The sequence below is a fragment of the Temnothorax longispinosus genome, chromosome 1 (assembly GCF_030848805.1).
Source record: "Temnothorax longispinosus isolate EJ_2023e chromosome 1, Tlon_JGU_v1, whole genome shotgun sequence".
Taxonomy (NCBI): Eukaryota; Metazoa; Arthropoda; class Insecta; order Hymenoptera; family Formicidae; genus Temnothorax; species Temnothorax longispinosus.
In genome coordinates, this window is record NC_092358.1 from 28,065,238 (window position 1) to 28,089,493 (window position 24,256).

Genomic DNA, 24,256 nt, shown 5'->3' on the forward strand with positions numbered 1-24,256 from the left:
AGTACCCGAACACAGAGAGAGAGAGAGAGAGAGAGAAAGAGAGAGATCGCATTTTTCTACTATTTTAGTTATCATCTGACCGTCCGAATTCGTGCAATCACGATTTTGTTATTAACGAGTCACACGCTCGCTTACGGCGAATAAACGGCGTGAGATCGCGATGCGAAAGTATCGCGGCACACGCCAGCAAAGGCCTGCGTATGCCGCAGTTTCGTGAAAAAACCAAACACCGATGTATCTAGATCTAATGTCGACGCAACCCAAATGCCACATGTACATCAAATTTGACAAATAAATTGCAACCACAAATTTTTTACAAAAATAAGGGCAAAAAGGCGAAATGTGATAAAAATGATTTAATAATCTTTATCGCGTATCTCAACTCTAGGATATACAGCTCTCTTATAAGCGCCAACAAAAGAGATACCGTCGTCAAGATACAGCTTTGGATATCATTTGCTGAAAGAGAGAGAATAAAAGTGTTTCGTCAACATTCTCAATATAATACTCTCCATCCTGGAACTTATCTGAAATAACATCGCACAATGGAAAACGTAAAACGTAAAAGCATGTGCCAAGTTTTCGTTTTTATTTTTGTTTTCATTTACTGTCTAACAATAAGTTATACATAGGTATGTGTCATTTGCGCGCGAAGACGAATTGAAAGCGGTTTCGGGAGCACGCATTCATCTAATCTATATCCCGGCTGTTTTTCTTGCGAACGACCGACCGACCGATTGCCTTTCCCACGGCGCGGCGCGGCGCGGTGGCAGCTCGCTTTATAGCGAGCAAAGCGGCCGCACTCGTATCTTTCGTATCTTTCGTGTGCACTTAGTCACACCAGCTCGCATGCACACGTGCATCGCGCGAGTTTACTTATACAACTAGAGTATACAATGTAAATTTATACAATCTACGACACGCTACGAGAAAAGTCCTGGAAGGAAGCCTGACTCGGCTGTTGCATGGCGCATGGCGCGTGCGATTGCAATATAGCGCCAGTACCAGAGTATAGTAACCGATCCAGTTTGGAAATCAAATCAAACAGAATTGTATCTACGGTACGTGTATCTCGTCTTACTATAACTCTTTACTATAACTCGTCCACCGGGCTAACAACGAGTAACGAGTAACGAGTAACGATCGTAACGATGACCAGTCGACGGATAGTTTAGGGATGATCGCCGCGCTGGTCGGTGATCATTGGTTGTCGCGCCACCCTTTGTTTCGTTAATACGTAAATAATAAAATTCCAGTTTAGGTTTAGGCCAAACGCATGATATGGAAATAATGGAGAAAGTAAGGAAAAAATTAAAGAAGGAGTCTGACGCGACGCGACGCAACGGCAGGACTTGCGCCTATATGCCGAGTATGTGCCGAATGTGCGCTCGAGTGCGCGATACGCTGCGGAAAAGTGGCGGATATGAGAACCCCACCTGGTCCGGATCGCGGGCGCGGCCTTTCCCCTCGGACTATAAAGCCACTACAACTCCACTTCCACCAAACATTCGCTCGGCGTTCCGTCACTCATTTGCTCTCACCATGTGGCTGCTTATCCTCGCAGGTGAGTGCGATCACACCATCATCACATTTTCGCGGGAAAAAGGACGAAATTTTCACAGGGTGCTTCGGCAAAAGTGCTTACGACCCGATCCACATCGTTTCCTCTTGTCGATGTCTTGTTACGTACTTCCCTGTGGAACGATACGCTGCGGCTGTGTATGATACGTGCGACGCGATAAAACCCACGCGTGTGTGTTTCTTTTACCGCGAAACGCGGCGCGGCTGTGAATTTTGTGCGGGAAAAATGGATTCTGCTGTTCTCAGGAATCTAGGAGATGGAACCACTTGCGAAAAGCTGAAGAAAGCGCATTTTGGATTTGTTTTAGTCTATGTCCACTCTGTATATATACCATATATGGAGGGGTAAAAACCACAGTGGTGTAAGTCAAATTTTTAAAAATATTTTCTCGTGTGCATAGATGCAATTTATATATTGTACAGATTGCATCTATGCACACGAGACAATATTTTTAAACATTCGACTTACACCACTGTGGTTTTTATCCCTCCATATGTAGATATATCCGCGAATAATATATCTCTATGTTAAAGTATATACAGAAAGATCACTTTGCGTTTTTGTTCTTTGACGAAAATAATAGCGCGAATCACAATAAAATATTTTTCAAATGTTGAAAATGTTTAAGTAGATTTTTGCTTTTTATTTTGAGAGCGCTAGATGCGCGTTTAATTTTCAAATATTATAAATCTCATTGTCAAAGCTAAAAAAAGAGAGCTGCTTTATCAGTGGCATAATATTTTTGAATTCATCGTTTTGAGCTACGCGCGTATTTTATTAAAGATTTTAAGATTACCACAAAACTTGCCCGATTATCTTTGTCAGATTATCGGATTAGTGTAATTCCCATGCTCCGTACAGCTGTTTCTCGATTGATTGATTGATTAATGATTCGCGTTTTAAACACAAATCTATAAACGAAAATACTATAATAAATAATTACTTAAAATGATTAATTGCTTTGAAAATATCAATATATAGCGATGCACATATTATAGCTGGAGGGATGTAGTCTTGGAGAGGGATGTAGGTACTACACATTATTTAATACTGCCAGTCGTCTCTATCTTATATAAATCGCGTTCTACAATGCGATACATTAAATGGCGTTATACATTACATGGCAATATTCAATACGCGACATTCGTTTACACACGCGCTGATGAGTCCTCCAGTTTTACTACATCGGTAGCAATACTTTTTATTTAATAGAACGCAATAAATACCTTAGTAATGGCTTTAAACAGTACAATAGCTCCAATTCTTTGAAAGAATTGATAAAGATACAAAACCAAATGTAATAAGATTCTCGGTGCAATTCTCGAAATCTATCGTTTACGATCACGAAAAATTTTATATGCAAACGTTATACTGACTGAAAGAAATGTTAGTAATGTGTCTGTTGTGGGCTCTCTTTTATCAATAAAATTAATACTTAACATTTCATTTGAAGATGTAATCTTTATATGCAGGAAATTCGAGATTAACAAAATGATATAAGAATAAAAGAGTCTTGCAAAAGTGAAATGTCGTCACTATCTATTCGAAGATGGGAAAGTCAATTCGATTGCAAAGTGCCTAGATGAGAGCAGATCCAATTAACTATAATGAGAGATAATTACGCATAAACTGTCGTAAATCTCCAATGAATTGCAATGAATGCATTAACTTTCCAGGTTACCGGCCGATTGTATTATACTAACTTCCGAGATATTGTATCAACTATTATACTCGCGTAAAGAATCCATTCTATTGTACACATGCGTCTCGTAATTAAGTATTCACTTGAAAAATATTCGAAGATTATCTCATATTTTAAAATCCCAAAATTTACGCTTTAGAAGTTTAGAAGAACGATATTAGAGCGACGCATTCATGTTTTATAAGATGTTTTACAAGATTTTATATTTATAAACGTGTTTATATAAATGTGTTTGCATTGATACAGCATTGTTCTTCTCAATCTATTTTTCTCTATTGTCAATATATTTCTGATTGATAAACTGAAATGTTCACGTTTAATGAATGTAACATGATTTAATGCAGTTTTACTCGTTAATACTGTAGTTCAACTAGTAGTAGCAATACAGATGGCAATGTTCAAGTATTAGACCGATAGAAAGTTACTTCTCTCTGACACACGTTTACTCAGAGAACGACTATGTCCTGCAATCTTACGATTTCCACTCGACACGTTCGCCATGCAATTTTATTTTTACCAAGTTTACGAGTTTCTTCATACATAGTCCATGACACCGCTGCAAAACATCTTTCTCATAATGCGAAGCTATCGGATTTTCTCATCTTCGAAAGGAACCCACGTAATCACGTAATGATAATCGCACGAGAAGCCGGAGGGTCTCTTTACCTAATTTCCTCCTCGACACGCTGATACAATGCCGCAATGAGAACTCGAATCTGCGTTTCATGATCTCCCGCTTCCCCCAATGTATAAAAAAAGCGTCAAGTTAAGAAACGCGTTTCCTTCCTAGGCTATTATTGCATGTTATCGAGATCTTCCACGTCGTCGCTATGATACGACGAGATAGATTTTTACTCTCACACTACGTGTTTCACGATGAATACTTTATCGTTGTATTTTCCTGATTCTGCATTAGATTAATTGCATTAATTGTATGCACATATATCAAATATTTACTTGCTACAAAATATTTTTTTTTTTAATAGATTTGGGGCGAAACAACGAGATAGTATATAATATAGATAACAGTGATTTTAAAAAAATTAAAAAAAAAACTTGTTTACAATGGAGATGTAAGAAGTAAGAAGTTTATTTCAAGTTGCATATCAAAGGTATCTAATAATGAACAACTGTAATTTATAATCAATGATATATAGAAAAGAAGTCACGTATCGTCAATTGTATTAATTGTATTTTTTACAATTTATCACCCAGCAAATTTCCTACATGTAGTTAATGTAGTTATAACTGTAGACATAGTTTTTATATACCAATTATACACAAGTCGCTTCACATGGAACCACTCGCGGTGAGCAGTGGCATTTATTTACAGGCGTTATCGTTAACCATCGAATACTCGACCATGACAATTATTTTTATTCTTTTAGATTTATTATTTACTTACTTTATATGTATATAAATCATTTGTGATACAAATCAATCATGGTGGTCACGACAGTCAAGAGAGACAAAAAAATCTCACGCGCTCGTATCGCCATCGATTGAGAAATCGACGTCGAACATAAACCGCGTGAACGAACGGTATCGCCTTTCTAACCAATATACCTTCCGTAATACCGAGTTGCAGCTGCAACTGCAACCAACTTGAAAACCGAAAGTAGTCGAGACGGAAGATCGCTACGTATAATACACGTATAATGGTACATACAATGGTATTTTGCCGAATGTACTTAGAATTTTTGTCTCGCGTATCGTCTTGCTTTCGCGCGATGTTTCGTCGCGTATAAGAATGACCCACGCATATAATGTGTGTGTGTGTGTATACATATATATATATATATATATATATATATATATATATATAGAGAGAGAGAGAGAGAGAGAGAGAGAGAGAAATCTCTGGATATCTGTAATGTGGTTTGAGAACTTTTGTATATTTGTACATATATATTCCTCATGCATATCATATTATACGCGAACGACCCAGGATGGGTAATACAATGGCCCGCGATTGAGGCGGAAGTCTTGCGCACAACTTGAAGAGCTATATATGTAGAACGAAAAGGGAAAACTGCTAGTAATAATATGTCACAGAATATACGCTAGTGTAGCTACCATTATCCACTGCCAGTATGGAATATCGCAGTCAAAGCTCTTTTACATCTTTTTCTGTTTTCTAGGGCCTTACTTTTCCATTCTTACTTACGTTTACCGATCCTCATATAGAACACTTATCGTTAGCTCAATACTCTTAAATAAACTCTTAAACAAATTTCACAATCCACGCGTTTATTTATTCAAGTATCGTAAGTTTAGTATTTAATATTATATTAATACAACCTATATTAATTTAATTAAATAATATTAATTTATATTTGATTCTGAACAGCGCTAAGACTATTAAGGCTCGACTTTATCGTTTATCGTACTTAATTATTGTATTTTAGATTTAAAAGAGAAAAGGACTGGAGCTAGGAGAAAGAATCAAAGAATTAAGGAAACGAATTTGCTGATACATGACAAACAAAACATCATCACATGATATACAGAATGATGTGCATTGTAACATATAAACTAACAATAGTTTTCAATGAGCTTTCTCGTTTATTTCTTTTTAAACAAGATTCATTTTTAAAGCAAATGTATTTTAAAATATCAATATCCAAATATGGATACTTTTTTTTGTCAGAATAGAGTAGAAATATTATATGGCCTTGAGGAATCTCGATCTCGATCAGATATTATACTCGGGACAGATTATCCGAAAGTGAAAGGTCGATGGCGTGGTTTCGCATTGTCCTTATTGCATCACTAATTTCACCTCTAATCTAACGCTCGAACCTATTAAACCTAATGCCGCGGTTTTGAAAGACCGCTTATTCGTGTAAGACTGATCGAATCTTTGCTCGGTGGTAATTATAATTTATACGTTCGGCGGGAAAGAAGAAAAATTGATCATTATAAATTTTCCCCGAAAAAAAAAAATTAAAGCCCATATGTACGTTACAATCCAAAACGGTGCGTTGACATTAACATTTTTATGTCATTTTGTTATAGATATTTATTTAGGACGAAATATCGTATGGCGCCTATCATTACATTTAAGGGAATATTCTGGTTTGAAAAATCATAAAAAAGGTATTTTTCAAGAATTTTTTGTAAAAAAACAAAAATCGCGAATAACGTTCAACTTTGCATGTTCTTTTAGTCTTACTTTATAAAAATATTTTTCAAATATTTTAAATATATTTTTATTTTATGATTCCAGCTGTTCTAGTTCTATAAGGCATCTGAAACGCAAAAACCGAAAATTTTCTTATTCAGAGGAAGTGTGGCTATCGTCTAAACTAGATTAGAATTATACGTAGATAAAAACATTATACGTTTATTAGTTTTTCCCTTTTAATAAAATACTAACAGAATTTATAAAAAACTGATATTTTTAATAAAACGGCCGCCATTTTGTCCAGAATAGAAATATTGGTTTAGTTCTAGACGACAGCCACATTTCTCCTGAATAAGAAATTTTTTGGTTTTTGCGTTTTACATACCTAGAACAGAATCATTTACACCGTCCATATACATTTTTTCTTGCGAGCTCCTAGTTTTGTTAATTAGAAAATATAAATATATTTTTAAAATAAGTTCAAAAAAACATGCAAAGTTTAGCATTATTCGCTTTTTTGTTTTCGTTATAAAAAAATTCCGAAAAAATACCTTTTCTCACGACCTTTCAAACCAGAATATCCCCTCAAAGTTGCTGAAACTAATAAATAATTTCCATCCATCTCTTTTCAAGATTAGATCTCGATTAGAACACATTACGATAGAATGCATAATTTGACACTGAAATATATATCCCATTGTGAAAGCTTTCAGATGCGTTATAAATTTTGCAAGGAATAGTATGTGTATGCACATAGATATGTTTCTACTGTTAATGATTATCGCTCGTAATCACCATATAATGTAATGTAAATAATGATAATAGGAGCGAAGAGAATCGAAGGAATAAAGTAAAATAACATGGGAAGATCATACAATACGCTCACACGTACTGTACCCTTCTCGTGTGCACAGTGAGAATAATAGACGTTTCCGACTTTATGCCAATGAAATAATTTGAGGGGTGAAAAAGGTCAGATAATTAATATCTTTGTATATGAGACCAAAGCTTATGCTATAGTTAATGCACATTGAATACACATTATCTACATTTCCACGTATTGCATTGTATTATTGCCGGATATATTGAAACATTTCAACTCTTATTTCAACTCTCTCTCTCTCTCTCTCACACACACACACACACACACACACGCACGCGCGCGCGTAATTAGGACAATATCCAAGCTATATCTTTTCGCAATGCGAAAAAATGTCTCGTATAAGCAAATTTAATGCAATTTTGTTTAAAATATATATAAAAGCAATACCGATGTGAAATTAATTTAAGATACCTGTAAATAATGATAATTATTCAACTTTCGACATTGTACATCACTACAATTTACATGCCGTTAAAGTAATGTTTACTTGAAAAATGAATAATAAAGAATATAACTTTGTAGGTATATTGCTTTCATCTTCATCTAAAAATTTGTGACACACAATATCTATTTAATTTAATAATCGTGAAAAATAACACAAATTAACAACCTTCAGAGCGCGATAAACGTAAAGTACACAAATGTAAATATGTAAATATATATAAATGTAAATTGATAATACCAAATTGATGATATTAAATTAAAGGTGCAAACTCCGCGACGCGTTAATTAGGTGAGATTTGTTAATCGTGTGCGTGCATTCGCGGTATGGGGGATGTTACTTAACTGTGGCTTCCTCCTAAGGACGCGCATGTAGTATTACTCAACGAGGGAAAAATTACGCACATCCGCGGAATATCTCACGGACTAACAAAAGAAGGAAAGTTAACCGGATTGCCTGTGCGCTTTCCTCTCTGCTATTTCAAAATAAGGACCTGCGCGACCGCGTTTAAACATAGTTTCTACAGGAAGCAAAGTAATGCAATAATTTATTTCAAAATGTCTTTCTCAATTATAATATATGAAATTTTCAGGATAAAAATTCTTCGACGTACAGACACATTTTACGTCTCTTTTCTCAATGCGAGAATTTTCAGCAAATATATAATTTATTAAAACTTTTCATTTTTTATACGTTATATTATACACTTAAATGCACTTACATCAGTAAACACACAAATAAAACCTGTCTAAATTTTAATAAAGAACTCATTCAAACATATTGAGAAGGTCAATTTGTTAGAAAATTTTTATTTATTTTAATGAAAGTAATTTAATAAAATAATTGGTTTTATGACAATTGATTTTTGAAAAAGATCAACTTAACAAAGGATAAAGAAAATCGTAGATCAATTTAAGATTAACTTAAAAGAGGAAAATGAAAAAGAGTCAAGGAAGATTCTTTATATTGGAAATCTTACAGTGTGACGATGAATTAAAGTATGAAAATTTCTTTTAAATAAAATAAAATAGTTTTTATTAGCTATATTTTATATCGATTTAATTCTAATTTGCTTTAAATAGAAGTTACAATATTTTTTTATTTTTAATTAAGTATTAAAAGTTTTATTTTATATATTTATTATATATACATATATATATATAATCTTTCTTACATCACATCTTTGAAAGATGATCTTTCCAACACCATATTCTTTCTAACAGCATATTTTTAGAAAATAAATTTATCTCTGTTAAAAAATCGTAACAAGGTAGCAAGACATTGCTTCCTCAAAGCACTCTTTTATACCCTTACCGTTTCTCATCAAAGCACTACAATTACATTTTCACGGTATGATGTACAAACCAAGTTTTGCGATAATAACTTGTGATTCTTAGTGGCGGGTAGATTGCCGAAGAGGAAACTAGTAATAAAGGCGCGTGTTTTGCGAGATCATGATCATTACGCCTCGCTTACGTGATGGTCTAGGCATAAAGAGAAAAAAAAAGTAAGAAGGATAACTTTCCTCAACCTCACTTTTAGGATCACCCAAGAATAATCGTCAAAACTAAACTTTTAATTCATTAGAACTAGTTAAAAAACCGTTTTCAGAACTACTTATATATATGTATACAATTCAACTATTTAAGCATTTCAAGTACCATAAACGATTACATTAAGATTAAATATATTTGAAATATAAATTATCAATGTAGAGAATTTATTAGAGTTATCGAGGCCAGTACACAACGTTCCAACAAAATTTACAATAAAGCCAATAATATATATCTTAGCATCAGAAACAAAGACATTGTGATGAATTAATCCGGCATTCTAACAGAGGCTATACATGACTTTGACTATTAACTTATAAAAAAAGACTACTGTCAGTAGTACCTACATAGTACATGAAATGTTTTTGTATGCGAATATTAATCTTTTATACGTAAGTTTGCAACGTAAGTTTTGCAATACAATTTTAATTTTACCTTATCCTCTCGGAAGAAAATAAGATTTGTCGATTTTCTTATTATCAAGCTCCGTTCAAGCTGTGTACTAATGCAAATATAAATTGAGATCAAACTTTTCGGTAATTTTATCGATACGTAAGATACCTTTTCTAATTTTATTGTCATAGCGTAAAAAGTCCTTAAGAATTAACGCGTTCCAGTTTGTTAGCCGAATCGTATATGCGAATTCATATGCTTATCTCTTTCCGCCACGACGAGGCGTCTGAAAATGTTGAAAGCAAAATCCGTGGGAAGAGTTTCTTGAGCGCACGTCGCTTGTAACTTTCTCTACGTTGCTTTCCCAGCACCGTTCTAAGCGTTCGCGGTCAGGCAGAACGATACAGGTAAAAGTCACTTCCACGTTCGATTATTCAACTATCAAACTCCAAAAGGATATTTAGATAGTATTTGACATTTTATGCAGTGGACAATGTTCATGTTCTGAAGAATTTCTAACACACACACACACACACACACACACACACACAAACATATGTATATATATTTGTTGATAAAACATCTGTGAAAGTAATTTTAATTTTTAGATAAAGTAATCTTTAATTTAAATCAAAATAGTCTAAATTTCTAAATAAACTATAGTTTTGTATGTTATAATATTTGAAATTAACAGGTCTCTTGACAATCTCTGTTGGAGAGGAGACCAGCGTCGCCAAGAAGACGGTATCATCGGTGGCCAATGCCGATGACATTGTTTTGCTAGAGATTGATATCAAAGATCCCGTCAAGAGGTCACCAGTTTCAAGCAGCGCCATTTATGGGGCTTCACCTAGCCAATTCGTTATTCGACACGGTGATGACTCTCAAGAGGTATGAAATAATATTGTATACATCCGTTAAATTTCAACATGATAATCGCATCGTAGAATGTTCAGTAACAAATGTTTCATCGAATATTTAACATTATTGTCGTTGGTCAACCATGACTATTGACCGCCTATCACCCACTAACGTGCTGACTAACTAGCCATGAACAGAGTATTTTTCTACGATGCTTGAACGAATGGCAGAGAAAGAGAGAGAGAGAGAGAGAGAGAGAGAGAGAGAGAGAGACTCCAAGTCCGCTTTTAAGATCTAGGCGTTCTGATGCAACGTGGTAGTAGTCATGGCTCGACTCCATTACTTTCATTACTTATACGAGGATTTCCATTTCACCAGTGCACTGCGAGGATAACGAGAGATTGTACATTCCATGCTACAAAAGCCGTGAAACGCTGGGCACCTCTCTCTCTTTCTCTCTCTTTCTCAGCGCTTTATCATTTTTTGTTAAAGAAATTAAACTTTTATAAGCTTGAAATTTTTAAAATAATTATCACTAATATTTATCTAGCTTTTAAATAACATTTGTAGGCGCTACATAGGTCTTTAAAGATGGAACTAAATATTTATGGTTAATATCATTGAGTTGATTATATTATTAAAATACATGAATTATATATATATATATATATATATATATATATATATATATATTGCACCCCGGAAAAATACTGTCACAACTCAAAAATTCACAGTTTTCGGAAGAGAGAAAAAACTTCAATTTTTACTTTCTCATAGAGAAAGCTTTGTTTTCGTAAATCTCGTGTATGGACCTTTGATCGCGTATAAATTTAGATCTAATCAAGCAAATCTTAAAAAATTATATATGAAATAAGCATATATTGAAAAGACCGAAGAAAAATTTGTTCAATTTTCGATGCCAATGTGTTCTGAATGTTCTAAAATGTCGGAAAATCGCATTAAAAATAAATGTCCGTATGTGCATGTGTATGTGTGTATGTATGTACACATTTATCTATAACTCAAGAACTAATCATCCGAATCTTAGAATTATATATGTAATAAGGGTAAAGAGAAAAGACTAAAGAATATAATAGCATTAGAAAAATTGCTATAATAAAGGGGTTACCGATTTCTGTCTAAAAAAATCTACGTAATTGCTCTAATTTCCGCAAATTTTGAGATATCAATATGGATTTGTGAATGCATTAATCTAATATTGTTTACCGAATCGATGCGATGGAAATCGACAATAATAAAGATTTATCCATATCTTTGTACTTTCGCTGCACATATATATATATACACAAAGATATGGATAAATCTTTATTATTGTCGATTACCATCGGATCGATTCGGATCGGATCAATAAACAATATTAGATTAATGCATTCACAAATCCATATAAGGGGTTCGGTTAGGAGAAAAAGAGAAAGAGATTTTGTCGATATGTACGTGTGTGCCTCCTACGCGGTCGCTCGTGATCGCTCGACAGCGCCGTGTTCGAATGCAATCGCTCGCTTGCATAACGCTTGCAAGTTTGCACGCCTTCTAATCGCCCCGACCTGACAGAACCGGTACAACCACACCCACTGACAACCAGATATAAGTTCCCAGTTTTATCAAATCTCGTACGTTTATAGAATTATAGCCTTCCCCGCGGCCTTGTGTACCGTTATAGCGGGATGAGTCATTTTCATGACCGTCGCTTCTTTATATCGGTTACTAGCTCATCCGCCGAGCTGTTGCGACTACTCGTTCACGGAACAATAACCTTCGATCATCTGTTTGCCGTCTGCTCGTAAGATCAAGTTCAACACAAAGATGGAGTGAAATGGGGCTCTATCACCTTCAATTGCTATTTCTTATATGTTCGCGTCTGTCTTTGATCTATTTCTCATTTATTAATTTGCATTTTCAATTGCATCTCGATATATCTGAGAAAGTTGACCAATTTAAATGATAAGTTGCAGTTATGGCAGTTATATATTGCACTGACAGACATATATATATATATATATAATATATATCTTATTTCAACGGTAAAGATATCTTTTGTACGTTTCAGTTTACGTTCGCTCAATTTCCGAAATTTAATTATTTAGCCGCGCATAACATTTAAGTTGTGTTAACATGTAACATGTAATCTTATATGTAAGTATATTTAAAATTTCATCGTGTGCAAGCGTTGCTTAAAAACCATTGGTTCGCCATCTGTCTTTTAACGTTGATCGAAATACCATTAAGATTAAGACAACTTATCATTTCAATGCGAAAACATTATCGTTTAACTAATGTAGAAAAATGTGCAAATTTCAGCTGTCACCCGAATATTTAGCCGTGTTGCGACAATTCACCGGAACCGAACCGCAGCCGTACGCCACAAGACCCAATAATGCGCCACAGCGTAGGCCTCTTCCAGATTATGCCAAACAGCAGCAGACGTTGCAGCAGGCATACTACAATTATCGCAAACCCGCCGTGGTTCCTCCGAGACCGAGACCTCAGCTACATCCCCAGGCGTTGATTCAAGCTGAGGCTGTAGCGCAAGCTCAGGCGCAGGTCCAGGCGCAAAATCATGCCGTGGCATTGCAATCGACGCGCGGGCCATCCGGAGCGTCCACGTATCAGGTAGAATCGTACACCTCACCGAAGCTGGGCACGTTCGAGCAAGAGTTGCTACAACTGGTATCCGCCAATCAGGCCCAAGAGTTTAACCTGATTCCGACGCAGCCTAAAACCGGCTATCCGCAACAAGAGTACATCAAATCAACGGCGACCTCGGCGTCTCATTTACCCGAGCAATACCATATCGAAACTAGTCCGCCCCCTCGTTATCCGCCGCAGCAACGAGTGGCGGCGACGTATCAGTCAATCGAGCAGCCGGTCCAAATTCAATATCAAGCGGCGCAACCGGCTGATTATTCGCCAAAGGGTGTCGAAGCCTTCAGACCGTCTCCGCAATACGACTACGTGGATGACGGCGCTCAGCTGAAAGCCCAGGCGGAAGCCGAAGCGAACGCCAGGGCTCAGGCTCAGGCCGAGGCGCAGGCCTTAGCTTTTCAGAAAATCGCCCAGGCATCGTATCAGAAACATCACGACGCTGCTCTAGAACAAATCAGAATCGATCACGAGAGATACAGGCAGCAGAGCGCTTTGGAACAAATTCAACAAGGAGATCAAGTGAGCGATGCCGGACGAGCTCACATCGAGGGCCAGCTGCAACCCAAGGACCCAGAGGCCGCGTACAGGGCAAAGTTGAAAGCGCAGGCGGCTGCCGAGGCAGCCGAAGCCAGAAGACTTCAGGCAGCTGCTGAATACAAGGCCCACTCCGATGCCATACGTCAAGTCGAAGCTCAGCAGCAGGCCCATGTCAAGGCCCAGGAGAAGGCTCATAACGACGCTTTGAACTTTGAGAGAAATCAGTTGCGTGCCCAAGCCCAAGCTCAGGCGCTGGCGCAGGCTCAAGCCGAAGCGTTGTACAAAGTCTATCAGCAGTCACGCGCCAAAGCCAACAGTGAGATTTTGGCAGCCGCCAGAGCTCAGGCAGAGGCCAAGAAAGCAGATCCTGACGGCACACCGGTCATCCAGTACCTTTTACCTAGCACTCCCAAGCTCCCGGCACCTAATAACTATTTTACCAATGACGACGTCAACAAGTATCAGGCTTCCGGCTCCACCTACGCTTCTAGATCGGTGACTAAACCACACTCCAGTGAGTCTACCATTCAAGAGCAGGCTTACGTTCAACCTGTTATCAATCAACCTCGTCAAGCGCACAAACTCAAAGTTCCACCGACTCAGTCCTCCGTTTATATTTCTCAATCGGGTCTCTTGAAAAAGTCGCCGGTCAAGTCCCTCACCATCGAAGAGATTGTCGATCAAGGGGAGTTAAACAGCCCTCAAGTCATACGTGTTCCCTCTCCTAAGGAACAGCAGCAACCTCTGACGCAGGAAGAGTTGTCCGCTCTAATTAACGCTGGTTACAGCGTAACCCCGATACCTCAGACGGTAAAGCCGACTCAGCCGAGCTACGTGCCGGAGAATACCTCCGCCGTGTACTACTTGAAGAAACAGCGACCAGCGGTTAGACCTGAATACGTTACGTATGAGGAGGTTCTACAGCGATCGCGAAGACCCATTAGAAAGAATACGCCTATTCTGAAACCGGATGACGCTAATGCTAGTGAAAAAGTCACTTTTTTGGTGCCCTTGGAACCTAGTTTTGGCACCAAACAACCGTCACTCAGAAGTAACGAGTGATCGGTCATCTTTATCGTCTTCGTCGTTGTCGTTGTCGTTGTCGTCAAAAAATGATAAACAAATACTTAGAGAAACCTGAACGCGTTACTATTAGTCTAAATCTAAATTGATTTCTCTTACATTAAATGGCATAATTTTCTTTCCCTCTTTTGTTCCAAACTTATGTAAAACGATAAGTGATGCCAGTTAAAAAGATCAATGTTTACAAGTGCAAATTTTTCTAGTTTCTATTTCCGTTTTCACGACTTAATTTTGATTAGCTTCTTCGGCCTTATGCCAATTGGACAAATTCGCTCTAATACTAATACCAATATCGATGATTGTTTTTAATTTCCTTTTATAATTTTATGACTAGTGATCCTTTCTAAGCCTATTTTTCGATACCAGCTCGTAAACTCGATAAAGAAGGAACGTTCTGGTTATTTTTTACGCAATTTCAATTTTTGGTGTTAACAATGCTTTCCGAATGGTATTAAATAAATTAATAATATATACACAAGTTTTTTATATTAAATTATAAATGATTTTCTCACGAAAAAAATCGAGAGACAAAAGATGGATATGTTAATAAGTTAATATCGTCCGGAGAGCGTAAAGTAAATTTTCTTGTAAAATTATAAATATACTATAGCAGACTTTAGAGAAATCTGTAGAGCACATTAAGAAAAATACAAATATAATTTAAAAGAATATTTTCTTGATGATGTCTATGATAACAAACAAAATGTAATTTATAATCGAAAGGCATTTGCAATAAATCCGCCTTGCGCGATATTATCTAGTAAATAGTAAGTGCGACGGTGCTGAGTCGAATGATTATTAATTTATACTTTTTTGTAAATATTAGATTTTTAACTAATAAAAATATATTAAAACCACATAAAACATTTTAAAATTTTGCTTCGTGCTTACGTACTTTTTTTCCTATCTCTTATTTACTTGTATATATTTTTTTTGCAATTTTTATCAATATAAGAAAACGAAATGCTTTAACATTTTAAGTGATATAGGACTTTTTTACTTGATTTCTATTGCAATAGTACCCCAATTTTTTTTAAATAAATCAAGTCGAAAAGTCCTATACCATTTTTGTCCCTGACAAACAGTTATCGAAATATCGTAAGCTAAATATTGAAGAAGTTACCAAGTTTTCCTTGAATATCTCAAAAAGTATAAGGAAAATAAAAAAAATGTTGCAGATAAAAGTTGTTTAAATTGATTAGCAGAAAAAGTAGAGCTTTTCATTTAAAAAATTTAACTTGGGGCCCAACACGGGCCGCGGACCCAAAATTTAATGAGATCGTTTATTGGCCCTCTCGCATGACACATATTTACTAAATTTTATGTTTCAAATTTATATCTTTTAATAAGCAATATTATTATCACACTGATACAGATTAGGTTGGGTTAGATTAGGTTTTTTGGATGGAGTGGGGGGCTGCACCCCTCTATCTCACTACACTCATATTTATAAATTAGAGCTCTTGTAAGTGTACACATTTACTGAATTTCACGCTTTTACTGTAATACATATACATTATTAGAGTATTATTCTATTTGCTAATCGCTTACATTCGCCTACAATTCGCCAAATAAAATTGTAATCAAAATTAGATTAACACATTATATATTACACATTAGTTAGCACTCTAGAATACATACACACACACGTAAGAATATAAATATATTCTGTGAATATAAGTATATCCAGATATATATGTTCAAGATAATCAACATCAATATCCCTGAACCGGTTGGTGTAACCAAGGGTATGTATATCAATATTTTTATAAAAGAACAAGCCGAATAAGAGTATATATATATATATATATATATATGCTTTTGTTAATTATAGCTTTACGTTACGATTACGTTACGAAGGACGACCGGTCTTTTGGGCGCCTCCATTTCCTCCGGCGACGCGACGACCTAATCACGCCTAACACTCTCAGGGTGGTGGGTGTCGATCCGCAGACACACGCACCGCGCGACGCGACGACCTAATCACCGGAGAACGCGTTTCCACTCGTCGTATCGTTGTTAGCAAACCAATTGAAACTTTTCAAGAATACGATATCATGGAACCTGCTACAAAGATCGAGAGAGTCTCCGTACAAGAACCGACGTTGATTAAGACCGCTCATCGTGTGGATCATGTGCAAGTGCACGGATCCATACCAATCGTTGGGAAGGCCCTTACACCCGTGGCTCACGCAGCAGTTCCAGTTTATCAGGAAACCATTTCTCCGAAGTTTTAGTGCAATATAATGAAATGGAAAATATTGGCAGACTTTAATTTGCAATATTTGTCCATTATAATAATTTTGTGATGAATACTTTTCGCGCGGAGGAAAGGAAAGAATAATACACAAAAAATTGAAATAAGTATCGAAGATCTCTCTAACTCTCTAAATAAGAGTAATAAAAGATGCTTTTATTGAATAGATTTTATTAATATATTTTCTACTAATCCTTCGTTTATCTGCTTCATAAGTAAGCTAAATAAAAAAATAAGCCTACATTCGGTGATATCTAAATATTCTAAATTATTGAATATTAAAAGTAAAGGCTCACAGGATTAAAAATCAATTAACAACGAAAGAGCATCGTGCCGTAACTAGGTGTTAATGTTAATATATTTACTATAATTTAAATAACAAACGTTTCGGTCAACATATTGGACCATCCTCAGTGTCGTACAATAAACGCAATTTTTTAAATCGGAGTAACATTAAAGAAATTACAAAAATTAAAAACTGAAAACTAAGAGCAAACGCTCGTTGTTTTCGGAGTACGTCATGGTTAAGGATCGTTTCGTTCGTCGTGCGATCATTAGTCGAGTCAGCATTGTCGAAGATGTGTTCTATTACAATGATATGGCAAACACGTGTTAATAGAACACATCTTCGACAATGCTGACTCGACTAATGATCGCACGACGAACAAAACGATCCTTAACCATGACGTACTCCGAAAACAACAAGCGTTTGCGCTTAGTTTTTAGTTTTTAATTTTTGAACGTGTAATTTCTTTAATGTTACTCCGATTTAACAAATTGCGTTTATTGTACGACACTGAGGATGGTCCAATATGTTGACCGAAACGTTTGTTATTTAAATTATATGTAAATATATTAACATTAACACCTAGTTACGGCTCGATGCTCTTTCGTTGTTAATTGATTATTGAATATTATCATTTTTTACAAAAAAGTGTTTAATTGTTAAAGCGATAAAATGTTTAATTAGAATTCAATTGAAAGCTGTGATCTGCGCTATGATTGTCGCCAATCTTATTACTATACAATGCGCGTATAATGCACACAAGATATATGCAATTAAAAGAATAATCCTTAATAATCTGTTTTTATGTATTATGTACCTAATGTAACGATATCTCGTGTGATCAAAGATTGATATAATATGTTTTTCTAATAGCCAATATATGCAAATATTGTACATGAAGGAATAACAATAAACGTTTTAATTTACTTTATTGTTTGTATATATGTATATTTCGAAATGTATCAATCTCCTCTCTCCAGTCTCTTTCAATTTTTTATTAATATCAACGTTTAAAAATGTATCAAGTGCAACGATTACTATTTTAAGCGATTTAAAGTTTTACATTTCACAGTTTATCAAATCAGACTGATTATAGTCCGTGATAGTGTTAACAACTTCCTGAAACCTTTCAGTAGTTACCCGACAAGGGTAACCACTGTGCCGCTGATTATTTATAAGGCCATAACATTGACCTCAATAATACAAGTGGTTCCATACCCTCATCCGTATCGTTCATGAGATTTACTCCGATTCGTTGAAAGAATTTTGCTTATGGGTTTAAGAGAGAGAGAGAGAGAGAGAGAGAGAGAGAGAGAGAAAGAGAGAGAGAGTGTGTGTGTGTGTGTGTGTGCGCGCGCGCATGCGCATAGAATTAATTTTTTTAAATGTTTCTTTAGTCAATCAAAATGTATATTTAAATAAAATATATTTACATAATTGTTACGTATCAGATTAACATCAATTTAATAAAAATTCATTTAATCAAATATTTATTAATCAAAATTAGCACACAATCCTACTTATTGTTAATACTATAAAATATAAATTACATATTAATACTAATTATATACATAAAGAATATCACATAACGCTTGTAGAGTTAAAAGAATTTCCATAAATCAATTATTTCGATATCTTATCGTTTATGCAAGAATTTTCACATTTTCTTATTTATTTTTAAGTATTTATTTATTTATAAAATAATTTGAAGAAAAGAGAGGAGAGTCGAGTGCCAGGGACTATAAGTGACAGTATCGTGACTAGTATCCGATGCGGTATAATGCCTACGATAGAAAACTGGCATGAATTAACCAGAACTGAATCCGGTTCTGATTGTATTACGACGAAGGCGTAACGCGCATAATACGCAAGCCGGAAAACAGTCCCAGTATTAAAAATGCTACTCGCATATGTGATTGAATTCGATTGCGAGAATGATAAAGCGGACTGATCTGATTTCGTTGGCAATTTGGGATCGAACGTTTTTTCAGGCGTGTATATAAGGTACATTCTATTGTATATATTCACATATTTGTGCACAGTTACATGGATTTACCGAACATTTTTGACAATTAGTTACCATGTAACACGTACCAGTATATCTGACACATCTATCGCGTTCGTAAAAAATGACGAAATACAAGGCCACGGTAGATATTGTATCTCTCTGTGATATTTATGAGCAAAGTGACAGTTGATAGGATCATCACCCTTGACTCAGTTAACGGCGGATTAGCGACCTTGTCTGAAGGTAAACGTGGAGAGAAGGAGTCAGCGGAGCCTCTGGGCTAGTCAATGACCAAGGGATGTCGGATATGATTTTAACTTGTACCGAACACCAAGAACACCGGTCAGGCAACGTGTATCGCGTATGTGTATATAAGTCCTGTTTTCACGGATCTTGCGCTCACAATCAGTTAAATACGCGCGAGGTAAACGCCACTTGGTCGCAAAGTATTGCGAATCTTTATAGCGTCTTTGAAAGGTAAGTTGTAAGTTTAATACGAAATCTTGCGCGATCAAGGTATTGCAAAGTAAAACGCGTAAAAAATTCATGTTATAAGATGTGACAATGAACGTTACAATGAAATCAATCATTAAGCTGATAAATTTCATTCAACTGACATTTGCAGCACAATGTCTTAAAACATGTCACTGTTTCAAAAATCCGTAGAAGAACGCGCGAATTCGGAGAACAAAAGTCAGATCAAGCTAAAAAATTAGGTGTATAAAAATGCAGCAAGTAAAATATTTTCCACAAAAGGAATAGAAACTATTATTATTATTATATTTCCGCCATCAGATTATGTCTAGTGCTGTTTATGATTCGCTGTCGAGGCACGAGTTTTAGCTATCTGATAGAATCTGATAAAATAAATAAAACATTATGTTGGGCACCTAATTAATGTTGGGTTCTCACTAGGCGTAAACCACAAACGTGTATCTGTCTTGCTCAGCTTAAGCCCTTAGTGGAAAGCGTGAAAACATATATAGGTTCACGTTCGTGATTCACACCTAGTGAGGACCTGGCATTTTATGTACAATTTGTCAGTGCGTGACAGTCGGGCAATCGCATGGGCGGGCAATCGGGCAACTTGAATCTAATCTAGCATTAATTTCGCAATAGACTTTTGACACTCGAATAATAATCAAATTTTACCTAATCAAATGTGTTATCTTTTCTACCTTGGACAAGATTTTTTCAATCTTTCAGGAGAGCATCGAAACATCAAATGCCGACTCTAACTAACTACACGAATATTGTCATGTTCATCATAGTGGCAACTTGCACGGCTACGCCAGTTCTTTTTCTAACTCCCGAAGCGACGCTCGCCCATCCAGCTGTCATAATTAATTCTGCAATGGAAGATAATTTGCCTAACCAATTACGAAATAATTTCTATAAAAATCCAAGTATCGCTGCTGGTCTCGCTAAGGAATCCTGGTTCATCGATAAAGAAATGCAGGTACATAATTTTCGTAATTTATCCAGAACATGAAATGTAACAGAAACATTTTTTTATCACTTATTATTAATCTGATCTGAATTCAAGTTCTTTAAACAAAGGAATAAAGATGAAATTAATTAATGCTATTGCACTGCATATTATGCACTTCAAGTATAGTTAGAGATTGTGAGATTGCATCGTTAACAAACCTCTCACAATTAACAAAATTCGTTATTTATATTTTAGCAAATAAAGACGCATAATTGCGCTGTTTACACGTTAAGCTAGGTAGTCAATTACGTTAAGCATTCAAATATATCGAATTTAAGTCGACAAACTTTTCAGAATTCCGAATTTGATGTTACAGGTAATCGACCGAGAAACGGACAAAATACCGAGAGAAAAGATTTACAGGGTGTTGCATAACGCTGGACTTATTCGCAGATAACATCAAAATGATAAATGAATTAGCTATAATCTTGAAACTATATCTTGAAACTATATTTCCATATGTTCTTTCGTTCGGTTTCTCGCTTACCTATAACATTTGCTCGCCCGTTCGCTCGTACCGCTATCATTCTGGATTCATTACATAGTGATACCACATTTCGATTCGATATCTTATACTGTCTCCCCACACTCTACACGGGTTACAGTCAGTTCTAATTATTTCTTGCATTTTGACTTACGATCCGGTCGAGAAGTAACGTTCACAATCAAGTAAAACTAATCTGACATGCGATTCAATCCTGCGAAAGCTACTATTTTATGAGCAAAGTATGTGCTATATACATATAGGACATAGGTATGTGTGTGTATATGATTCTACAAAATTCGATATTTTCGATTCTAATATTAAACAAATAACATTATTAATTATTCACTCACGCGACCCCGATGCGCAACAGCGGAATTATATCTGCCACGTAGCTACGTTGATTCTGTAACAAACAAATATAAAATTCATATATTAAAACGGTATTCAAAAAACGGAAAACCTAATAATGTTTTAAAATATAATTCCTACGGCATCGAACTTTTTATTCGTTATTCAATTAGATATTTATTTAAATAATTATACATTTTCCGAAAATAATCTTTATAAGAATCAATTTTTATAAAATATTAAAATTACTCCTCTCTTTTCTTCTACTATTATTTCTAAATTATGATGAAATAAATAAAGGCTCAAGAATAAACAAAAAACAATTACTCTTACATAAAATAAAAAAATAATATTTACCCCAAAGTTGTTCCGCTGGTGCCCGATGCCTCTCCCAGGCCTCCTCCTCCTCTCAGGCTGTCCTCTCACGTTATCAGCTCCCTCGATGCGACACTTTCCGCGTCGTTATCTTCTGAAGCATATATAAATAAATGATTTGTTATTAAATAATTCTTACGCGCATCAAACTTCTTATTCATCATTCAATTAAATATTTATTTAAATAATTACACATTTCCCACAAAAGATATTTACAAAAATAAAATCTTAAAATTTCAAATTACTTCTTCCTAATTATTATTTCAAAATCATGATGAAAAATAAAACGATTCAAGTATAAGCAAAAACTAAAATTACTTTTACACAAAATAAAAAATAATATTTACCACAATGTTGTTTCGCTGGCGCCTGATGCCTCTCATCATATAGGCCTCTCCTCCTTCTCCTCTCGGGTTTTTCCATCTGAACCCTTTTTCTTACATCACACAACAGAGGAGTTATATACAAGATTGATCTGTAACATACGAAAATATTCAAATAAAAATATAATGTCTAAAATAAATATCCTGATATTCTAATTCTCTAATTTGAACTATTATAAATTTTAGTTATTTATTATAGAAATATTTGATATAGATTTTATATATGTATATTTGTATACTTAATTATAATTAAGTCATAAATAATTTATTAAATATATTTAAAAAATGTTAAAATATAAGCTAAAATATTTTAAATGAATAAGCGGAATACAATCGTATGAGATATATACAATCAAATTACGGAAAGGCCGTTAAAATATTTTATTACATTATACAGTGATTTGAAAACGACACACTGCGCAAATGAACAATTATTTCCATCGGTAAGAATTAATAAATAGATTATATGAAGCAACTGCATGTGCCCGCGCGTCCACCACACCATCGCGGCGTCGCGGCGTCGCATCGGCCGAACAAGTATTCGGCGAAATAAGTACGTATTTTCAAGAATTATTATCAATACCGGAGCGCACACACATCACACAAAATGTGTACTACGCTAACTACGCGACAGATAGTGCAGTAAATAATATAATGAATGCAAGCTTGAAATGTGATATTTTTACCAGTTAAACACGAGCTGCGATGTCACTCGGTCCGGAGTCCGGAGCCGATTCGTCCCGTCCCGTGTCCGCTGCGTTCTGGAAATAGAAGGGGAAGAAAATGTATTAATCAACATGGCGAAAGCGCTTCGTTTGTCGCGCGGGCAACTTCTCGCGCCAAAAGCGCCGCGGCGCGCGGCGTCACTACGCGTCTCGCTCTTAACTTCGCGCTTATGAATTTTTTCGAGGTTCGAGTAGGAAATATTATATGCTTGCCTATTATTACGATCGTTATTTTTCATTCTAGCGAATAGGCGTACTAATAGTTTTGACAGATATATCCGCGATATTCGCGACATTGGAAAATACGATCGTCACTTTCATATATGACTGCCCGCGCGACGCGCCTTCGACCGAACAAGTATCGCGAAATACGAGTACGTATAATTTTTACAAATTATTATTGCCCGAGCGTTGAATCTATGTTACTACGCGACAAGGTGCTGTATTAAATAATGCATGCAAGATTAATATAAAAGGTTACTCTTACCCTTACCAATTGAACGATGAGTCGCGACGCCACTCGTTCCGAGTTCCGAGGCCGATCCGTGCTCGCCAGTCGCCAGAAACGGAAAACGAAAGGAGAACGTCATCAATATGGCGGAGGGCGGAAGTGCTTCGTCTCGTCTCCCGCGCGGTCAGTTCAAGTTTCACGTGATAAGACCGGCACAGCGCGGCGTCACTGTGGCACGTTTAAATGCAGGTATATATACATATATACGCTTATAAGGGTCGACATCAGAAGATTCGGTGGAGAGCCGTGAACTACGAATCGTAAAATTCGTATTACGGCCAAAATAATGAGAAAATCGCACTTATTTATTTTCGGAAAATTTATTTTGACCATTTTTCCAAAAAAATCGCTCTGTAGCAGTTTGAAGGCGATGCTGCTGATTGCGAACATCGCAATTAAAGTGTGATTTTTTCATTATATCCTGTCGACCTTTAATTGCCTTATAATACATATATAACGGTCGTTTTTTCGCGCCGCATTATGATGCAAATATATATTAAATATGCATGTTAAAATTGTAGGATATGATATGTCCGCAATGTTTCAATATCAGAAAA

At 35.7% G+C, this 24,256-nt stretch overlaps 3 protein-coding genes across 5 annotated transcripts in view; 2 read left to right on the forward strand and 1 right to left on the reverse strand.

Moving 5' to 3' along the window:
• Positions 1-24,256, reverse strand: part of LOC139822989 (uncharacterized) — a 60,918-nt gene that overhangs the window by 36,559 nt on the left and 103 nt on the right. The window contains exons 2-6 of one of the 2 annotated variants that reach the window (XM_071795242.1): positions 23,682-23,867; positions 23,150-23,224; positions 22,428-22,555; positions 22,063-22,174; positions 21,708-21,760 (exon numbers count right to left, since the gene is read on the reverse strand). The gene's annotated coding sequence lies outside the window, so the exon portion shown is untranslated. Of the gene's footprint in view, positions 1-21,707; positions 21,761-22,062; positions 22,556-23,149; positions 23,225-23,681; positions 23,868-24,256 lie in introns of both variants that reach the window. The other variant, XM_071795250.1, reaches the window with a different exon arrangement.
• On the forward strand, positions 982-15,496 carry LOC139822942 (uncharacterized). Its single transcript, XM_071795144.1, has 4 exons — positions 982-1,061; positions 1,257-1,564; positions 10,377-10,573; positions 12,863-15,496. The coding sequence occupies exons 2-4, from the start codon at positions 1,282-1,284 to the stop codon at positions 14,804-14,806; spliced, it is 2,424 nt and encodes an 807-aa protein (XP_071651245.1). The 5' UTR covers positions 982-1,061; positions 1,257-1,281; the 3' UTR covers positions 14,807-15,496.
• Positions 18,966-22,033, forward strand: LOC139823006 (uncharacterized). 2 transcript variants are annotated; one of them, XM_071795270.1, is made up of 4 exons: positions 18,966-19,374; positions 19,565-19,855; positions 20,585-20,837; positions 21,187-22,032. In XM_071795270.1, exons 2-4 carry the CDS (start codon positions 19,677-19,679, stop codon positions 21,265-21,267), a joined length of 513 nt encoding a protein of 170 aa, XP_071651371.1. In that variant the 5' UTR covers positions 18,966-19,374; positions 19,565-19,676; the 3' UTR covers positions 21,268-22,032. The 2 variants fall into 2 exon arrangements, with proteins under 2 accessions (XP_071651371.1, XP_071651378.1); XM_071795277.1 differs by having other exon boundaries at positions 18,966-19,855; positions 21,187-22,033.